Below are 8,804 nucleotides of genomic sequence, written 5' to 3'. Positions count from 1 at the left end.
TCCACCTGAGAAAATATTAATATTTTCTTTAATGTTCCTGGCTGCTTCCTAGTCATTTTATGCTCCTGTGAGGGGCAGTAAGTACAAGGCCTCCAGAGGAGTGATGCTGGCCAGACAAGAGTTTGTCATATACCACACCAATAAGTGGGTTCTGTTCCCATTCCCTCCCTGTCCTTTCAACCCTTACCTCTCACCTCACTGGTCTTCAGCCCTTATCCTTGCTAGCTGCCCAGTAAAAGTCCCACCCCGGTATCCAAGGCCTGTTGCTGGCTCTCTGGGTGCTCTGCTGACTCACAGGTTTACCCCACACACACACACACCCTTTATTCTCTTCCTTCCCCCCGTGTCTCTATCTCACCTATCCTGCCAGGGTATTGCCTTTCCCATACCCCTACCTCTGCCTGTCAAAGCCCATTACACTCTCAAGCAAGGTATACTGGATCCTGGGAGCTTCAGAAAGAATCACAAGTGCTTGATGTGATTTTCCCATGAGTCTGATCCTTTCAGCATGCACGCTGGTGGGACAACTGAGGCCCAGAGAAAAGTGATTTAGGTGAGTGCCAGGTTAGAGCCTGCATCTCTTACTCACTAACCCCCTCCCCCAAGGCCTTTCTACACAAGCTCCCAGGAGAACTGTAAGCCCTACACATGCAAAGACATCTGGGAAACCCAGAGTAGAAGCTACTCTACCACATACGGGAACTGAGCCCCAGCAGCAGTGGGTCTGGCTGAAGATTTGGGAGGCAGTTAAGTGTGCCTTGGGGAGACCCTGATGCCTACCTGGGAATGTGAATGTCTGCAGGCTTTGAATCCTGCAGAACCTCTCCTGGTTTATGCTTCCTCATCCACTCAGCATACATGATGGCTCAGCTGGGGATGGAGGCTAGAAACTACTGACATGGTTCCGGCTTTCCCAGGGGACACATTTCCAGGGTTACCTTCACTACACACAGATGAGCACACTCTACACAGCCTTTACTTTCTTGAGTGCGAACACACAGTATCCCCTCTGGGGAGCCAGGTAGTAGATGGTGCTGGGTTCTGAGCACCAACTGAAGACATGGTCAGTACAAGTAATGGTCTGGCTGGACTAGGCCTCTGGGTGAGTACTACTTGGTTCCAGACTTAAATGACCATCCCTCCCTAAGCCCCTCCCCCCCACAACGTTCTGTACTTTTAACCACTGAACTATTTTATCTTCACTTTAGTTTTTGAGACAGGATCCCTCAGTGAACCGGATTTGGCCAGGCTGGCTGATCAGTGAGCTCAGGGATCTGCCTAGCCCTGCCCCTCCAGCACTGGGGTTTTAGATGCTCACCACTTTGCCAGGCTTTTTACATGAGTGCTGAGGATTTAGAACCTGGAGGAAATTTACCAGTTGAGCCATCTCCCCCGCCCCATAACTGTAACTTGTTGAAAATGATTCTTTACAACTCCCTAAATTTTCTATTGTTTCCTCTTCATCTCAGGCCTCACTGCGGATAGGGAGGCAGAAGAGGTGAGCTAGGTGATCAAGCAGAGAAAAGGTACAGGGCTGTCTGGGGAGCAGCCTGGAAGTTTAGTGTTGACTGCCTTGATGTCCCTTGCTAGCTGCGGCTGCCCCACAGCCTCCTTGAATTGTGACACCAAATCCCTCTGAATTGAATCCTCATGCTGTAAGACTCTTCTAGGAGGGAGAGAGGCCTGCGCAGCTGAGTAATTAACTGCTTCTGCCTCTCCTACCTCCCACTCTATAGGCCCAGAGAGCTAGTGTAATGGTGGGGTTCGTGACTGTCACCCACAGCTGGCCATCCCAAACAGAAACATTTCTCTAAAATACATACTAGGGAGCCAGGCAAGGTGGTCCATGCCTGTAATCCCATCTCTCAGGAAATGGAGGTAGGAGGATTAAAAGTTCAAGGTTATTCTCTGGCCTGTGAAATGAGTAACAGACCAGTCAGTGTTACACGGCAAGATCCTGTCTAAAACAAGACGGCTGGAGATATCACTCATTGGTAAAGGGGTCTGTTAGTATGCTCAATTCTCTGGGTTCCATTGTCAATACAGAAAAAAAATAAGGGAGTAAAGAAAATACGTTTGATTCTGTACTTACTTTTGCATTACATTCAGTCAAAGCCATCCTTCTAAGGAATTCCATCTTTGTCCCATGGTATAGGCCCACTTTAAGAAAACTTGAATGTGCTATACCATTTCTGTTGGCTTTTATAGCCACATAAAATCTAACCCTTGCATTCTTCTCTGGAGGAGTGTGTCATTCTATTTCTGATGAAGGAACTGAGACTTGAAGCTTAAGTGGCATTTCTAAGAACACCCCTAGTGTATCTGATTCTTGTGTTTTTCTGTTTTAGAACTATTTGTCTGCTATGGTCTCACCTGTTCCAGCTTCAGATTGGGAGACAGGTCTAGAAAGGACCCAGAACTAGCTAAAGGTGACACAGGAGAAGACACAAAATCAGCACTGGAAGTCTGGAGTCCTTCTTCTTTCCCAGTCAGACTCTTACTAGAAACATTTGCAAGAAATCACTCTTAGGAGCCTTTGATGGGTAGAGCCCCCACAAGAGAGAAACAGGGTTTAAGCTCTGGTTCTGCCCTTTGGGTTGGTCACTTCCATCTTGGAGTCCCCCCCTTTAAGATAGGGTCTTTTGTAGCTTAGGTTGGCCTCAAGCTAGCTACATATTGGAGGATAACCTTGAACTTCTAATCCTCTGGCCTCTATCTCCCAAGTGCTGGAAATACAATAGTGTACACCATGCCCAGCTTAAATTTAGGCAGGGTCTCACCTTGGAGCCCTGGATGTCATGGAATTCACTATGTAGACTAGAATGGCTTGGAAATCGTAGCGGTAGCCAGTCTCCGACTCCTGAGTGCTGGGATGAAAGGCATATAAACCTATGCTGGGCTCCAGCTTAAATTTTTGAATACATAAAATGGCTCAGTTACTGGAAGAATTGACAGACAAGATTTACCATTCAAAAAACTTTGTAAACGTTATTGCCAAGAGATGATAAATTATAGTTCATTCTGGGCTCTGAAGTCTGATTGCCGGGACTCCAGGTAATCATTAAAATAGTCTATACCTTGAGAAAACTATGCTCCAGTTTTCTCCTATGTGAAATGAAGGAAGAGTAAAATCTTAGTTATAGAGTTGTAAGGGTTCAAGCCTTGGAAGTAATCAGCACATAGCAATGACTCTGTAGTTCTTAGGAGTATAGTCCTCTAAGTGTAGGTATTTTGGAACCTCCGACGACGCCCCACCTCCGTCTCCATTTGGTCCCGCCCCTCCCCGCGAAATCCCGCCCCAAGCCGGCCCCAGGTTCCCGGGCCACCAAGGGGGGCGCCAGAGATAAAGACAGCTTTCTGGCCGAAACGGGCGACGCTCTGGCTGACGGCGGCTCTCCTCTGTGGTTATCGGCGGCGGCGCTCTAGGCGGCGGGTTGTGAGGGGCGGGCTTTCTGTGGTGCGGCCGGCTGGCAGCTATGGCGGCCGTTCGCGGCCTGCGAGTGTCTGTGAAGGCGGAGGGCCCGGTTGGGTCCCCGGCTTTGGGGCTTCCGTCGCCCGAAGTGGAGTCCGGCTTGGAGCGTGGCGAGCCGGAGCCCATGGAAGTGGAAGAGGGCGAGCTGGAAATCGTGCCGGTGCGGCGCTCGCTAAAGGAACTGCTCCCGGTACGGGCGAGGGGCGGGGGCTGATGAGGAGGTCGCCGAGCGAGTGTCCCTTGCGGGGCGGGGAGGTGGCGAGTCGCGGCCGTGGCGCAGGTCCGGGAGCCTGGAGAGGGGCGCGAGCGCCCAGGCGCCGGGGCCGCGCTTGACCCGGAGAGAACCGGAGCGAGAGAAAGGACACCCGGGCGCCCGGAAATGGGTGCAGAGAGCGCTGGAGGAGGCGAGAGAGCTGGGAGAGAGTTGGGGACATCCCTCTCGCTGCCCCTCGGTGCCGGCTAGTGGCCCGGAGCGAGTGAGCTGTGTTCGACTGGAGATAAAAGGGAGCCGCGGGCGGGAACAGAACCTGGAGCAGCTCTGAAAGGAAGTGTTAGGTGGCGCTGGTATCCAGGTCTCCTGATGGGTCCTGCCCCGGAGGAGTTAGTGTCTGTTACACCTGGCATTCGCTCTTCGCTTGAGAGGGCTAGACCTGTCAAGCCGCAGACACTCGTGTATTCGTGTTGTGAGTGAGGGGCATCGTGTCCCCGCACACCACCTTCACTGCTTTCACTCGGTGGTCCCAGCTTCTGACGCTCGGTGACACTTGATCCTGTCTTTTACCACAGTGGGTATGAGGAGGAGTGTTTTGGTTTGGTAGTTACATGCCCTGTTCTTAAAGCTGGTCAGAGGCCTGAGTAGTTAGATTTTCACAGACAACGAAAATTACACGATAGCAAGTCTCGTTTTTACATTTGACGTTATGAGTGAAGGCTTGGGTAGTGATGACAAATGGCAGTGACTTTGGTAACAGCATAATGGCAACTTTGGCGTTTTCCACATTATATCATCTAGATTTGACTGCAGTTGTGACTTAGGTGTTATCCATTCGTTCAGTTTAACGTAGATGTATCACCCCCCCCCCCCACTGCGTACATAATCCTAGGTGTTTGATTAAGATCAGCCTCCCTCTTGGAGTTTGTCCTAGCAGGGAACACAGGTAAATAAGTATTTGTGTGTGTGTGTTGATTACTACGAAGAAAACACACCCTGTTAATAGGATAAGAAATACAGTGGCCAGGCGGGGTGTGAAGCCGACAGTATGTGTCAGGATGTATAGGAAAGTCCCCTGAGATAGTCAAATGACAAGATGGGGCAATCATGTCAGTTAGAAGGTAGCAATTCCTAGCAAGGATGACAGCAAGCACAATGTCTTTGAGATGGAAGAAGATTGTTTTGTTGGAGAAATGTTGGGATTTATTTAATCTCAAAATAGAGAGCAGAAGTCAGAAAGACAGATAGCATAAAAGAAAGCAAGGCTCAGAGATGTCCAGGGTATTGAATGCAAAGCTGAGACTTCAGTCCTCACTCTGCATTTCCCTTCCTTTTTCCATTGTATTGGACTGTATTTTTCCCAGAGATCTAGGACTTCATGCATTTTTGTGGAGGCACTTGCTCCACCTAGTGGCCTTTCATGGGGAATTTGTCGAGTTTGGGGAGCTAAGTGACTATCTTATTTTTGACTTTTTGCACAAACGCTTTTAGATGTTCATTTCTATAGATACTTTCAGTTGGCAGAGTTACTTTATTTTGAACAGGCTCCTGTCTGGGGTCTGGAAAAGACTTCTTGTTAGAATTGTTGATTGCTCCTGTGGAGCTTGAGAGGTGGACTTCCTAGTAACACAGGTGTGAAGGTGAAAGGCTCTTAGGAAAGAAGGGCTTCAAAAAGAGCCGGTCATCAGGCTGCCTTTAATCGTGGATTTTTCTCCCAGAATTTCTCATCTCTCCTCTTCTGTTAGGACACAAGCAGAAGATATGAAAACAAGGCTGGCAGCTTCATCACTGGAATTGATGTTACCTCCAAGGTAAGACAGGCTATGATGATTTGTTCAGTTTGATAAGCAGGTAAAATTAATACTTGGTCCTTAGGACTTACAGGTAGTAAATATTCTTTGCCTCCTTTTTTCTTATTATTATCATCATATTTTTTTCATATTATTATCAAATATCTTTATTTATCTATATACCCAAGGATGCCATTGTATATCCTGAAGACATCTAGGCAACATTTGTGTGTGCTTGTATCCATGAAAAGATAATCACTGTATTTAGATGTCTGCGCTTAACCATTTCCAAGAAAGAGCTTGCACTGGGAATGTTTATTTTAATATTTATTTATTATTGTATTTGATGTATGTGTGTCTTTGTGTAAGAGTGTATCTATTCTGTAGTACACAAATGGAAGTTAGAAAACAGCCTCAGATGTTGGTTCTTACTTCCAGATCTTACTGCAGATTGTATTTATGGATTTAATGCTTTTAGGGTTCAGCAGCAGCAAAAGTAGAATAATTTCTTGGTTTTTGCATTTTATCTAAACACTTTCAAGAAAGTCTTCTGAACCCACCTTTTTTATTAGTAGTAGTATTAATATTATTTTTAAATTTATGTATATGAGTGATTTACTTGCATGTGTGGAAGTGTACCACATGTAGACCTAGTGCCTGAGGAGGAGGTCAGAAGAGTGCTTCAGATCCCCTAGAACTGGAGTTTCATATAATACTGACTGCCCTGTGGGTATCTGGAACTGAGCCTGGATATCTGCAAGAACTGTCAGTGCTTTTTGTTTGTTTGTTTTGTTTTGTTTTTCGAGACAGGGTTTCTCTGTGTAACTTTGGAAAAGCCTGTCCTGAAACTGATTCTGCAGACCAGGCTGGCCTCAAACTCACAGAGATTCTCCTTCCTCTGCTATCTGAGTGCTGGGATTAAAGGGTGCTACCACTGTGTGCCTCTAATTGCTGAGCTGTCTCTCCATCCCCCTCCTACCTTATTTTTGAGTCTCTCTTCCTCTCTCTCTGGTTGTTAGCCACCATACTGTATACTATCTCTGCCTCCTATCTCCCACTCTGCTAAAAGAGTGCTGGAATTACAGGCATGTGCCACCATGTCTGACTTTTACATGGGTTTCAGGAATCCAGGTTTAAGGTTGTCAGGGTTACTTGGCAAGTACTTTTACCTACAGAGTCATGTTATGTCCCTGGCCTCAACAATGCATTCTTGGATGTCATTTGCACTCTTTAAAAATGTGTTTTGTTTCTACTATCTATAAAAACATTAAAAGCACCCAACATGTAAATAAACCCTTGGTACATGTCTAGTCCTCACTGGTTGCCAATATAGAAAAACAGGGTTTTCTAGTTGTGTGTGTGTTTAAGCTTTGAGGACCATGCCAACTGAATTATTTTCAGCCCCTGACAATGTTACCTTTTGCTAAGTAATTGCTATTGCCCTTGTACAACTTTATTGTAATACCTCCATGTGATAAACAGTACATTGCTTTAATTCAGTTTAGACCTTTTCCCCCCTGGTTTAAATGTGTCTAGTTCAGTTTGAAACGGAATTTTCAAATATATATATATATATATATATATATATATATATATATATATATATACTTTTTTTTCCCCTGGTTTCTTGAAACAGGGTTTTTCTATGTAGCCCTGGCTGTCCTGTAATTCTCTCTGTAGATCAGGCTGGTCTTGAACTCAGAGATCCACCTGCCTCTGCTTTCCAGAGTGCTAGACTTAAATATGTGCTTCCCAGCTTCAATTATATTTTTTTATTTTGTATGTGTATTAGTGTTTTGCCTACATGTATTATGTGCATGCCTGGTACCTGCAGAGTTCAAAAGAAGTCATCAGAACCCCTGGAACTAGAGTTACAGATAGTTGTAAGCTATACCATGTGAATGCTGGGAACTGAACCCAGGTCCTCTATGAGAACCACTAATGCTATATATTGGATGCTTAAAAATAAAAGTAAATATGCCATACTTGGCTTTTTATAGTTTCTCCATCTCAGTTTATTTCAGATTACTTAAAGGCCCAAAGAAATCTTAGCATCGTCTAGTCAGGAAAATAGTACAGAGTGAAAATGTTCTCATTGTAATTAAGAACTTTACTGCTCTTAACCCCATATCATTTTCTAGTACATAAAACAGGTACCTGGGAGAAAAGATTTTATACTTAAATTGTTACTAAAGGATTATGGCTAGGGAGATGGCTAAGTTGTTAAAGTGCTTGCCGTGTAAGCATGAAGACCTAAGTTCAGATCCTTAGCACCCATGTGAAAAACTGCACAGGAGTGCCTTTGCATCTGTAATCGCTGCACTAAGGAAACTGCTCCCCCACCCGCACATGCACACACCATAGCACACACATGCTAAGAAAAGTAAGTTGTTGGTGGTGCTAGGAAGACTTCAGTGTCAAAGTGAGCATAACTGTTAGGAACTAACAGGATCATTGCGGCTTCCTCAGTGCCACAAACGTTCTTTAGTTAGGCCTTCAGGTGGTTGCAGTTAGTGAAGGGTTCTTGAGCCATCAGAAAATCACAGTAGGACCTGAATTTATTTTTTCTCTCGGAAGAAACCTACAAAGCAGGGGCTGGAGAGATGGCTCAGTGGTAAAGAGCATTGCCTGCTCTTCCAAAGGTCCTGAGTTCAATTCCCTGCAACCACATGGTGACTCACAACCATCTGTAATGCCCTCTTCTGGCCTGCAGACATACACAGACAGAATATTGTATACATAATAAATAAATAAATTAAAAAAAAAACAAACTACCAAGCTTTAAAAAAAAAGAAAAGGAAAAGAAAAGAAACCTACAAAGCTAAATGGCTTTTCAGCAAAGTGTCAGTGCTCTTTGTCACATAAAAATGAAAACAGGCAATTCCATGCATATGAGGCTGGACTAGAGGAGACAGTGTTTTTGCTCTGGTGTTATTTTTAAATGGGGGTGTGACTTTTAGGGGGTGGACCATTCAGGCAGACATAATGTGGAAGAGCATAATAGGTGTGATTACCCTGCTCACAGTCGATGTAAAGTGATAATGGTAGTTGTGGAGTTCCTAGAAATAGCACTGGGTCAGATCTGCTCTTAGTGGAAATATTTCCTCCAAACCTTTTTCCATTTTTGTATCTCCATTTCTGCACTAGGAAAACTGAGAAGTTGAGGTTATTTGTTGTAACTTCTTGGTGTGATTGTTGATAATACATGAAATATCAGAAAACTTTATAAACAAGTGTTCATTGAGTTCCTACTATGTTCTGGATTTAGTCACAAGCCATGAGAGATTGGAGATGATTTCAGTAGGGCTACTGTAAGCTGTGCATGTCCAGT

The 8,804-nt window shown here is 45.1% G+C and overlaps 1 protein-coding gene across 1 annotated transcript in view; it reads left to right on the top strand.

The window, feature by feature from the left end:
• Positions 1-3,445: 3,445 nt before the first annotated feature.
• The window catches only part of Ncbp3 (nuclear cap binding subunit 3), a 41,513-nt gene continuing 36,154 nt past the window's right edge, over positions 3,446-8,804 (top strand). Inside the window, exons 1-2 of the mRNA XM_048448701.3 lie at positions 3,446-3,662; positions 5,429-5,494. Coding sequence (XP_048304658.1) covers positions 3,477-3,662; positions 5,429-5,494 — 252 coding nt within the window. The 5' untranslated portion in view covers positions 3,446-3,476. The remainder of the gene's footprint in view (positions 3,663-5,428; positions 5,495-8,804) is intronic.

This window comes from Myodes glareolus, chromosome 9 (assembly GCF_982192425.1).
Source record: "Myodes glareolus chromosome 9, mMyoGla1.1, whole genome shotgun sequence".
Classification (NCBI taxonomy): Eukaryota; Metazoa; Chordata; class Mammalia; order Rodentia; family Cricetidae; genus Myodes; species Myodes glareolus.
The sequence above is the reverse complement of the archived record's forward strand: the minus strand, read 5'-3'. Positions and strand labels throughout refer to the sequence as shown.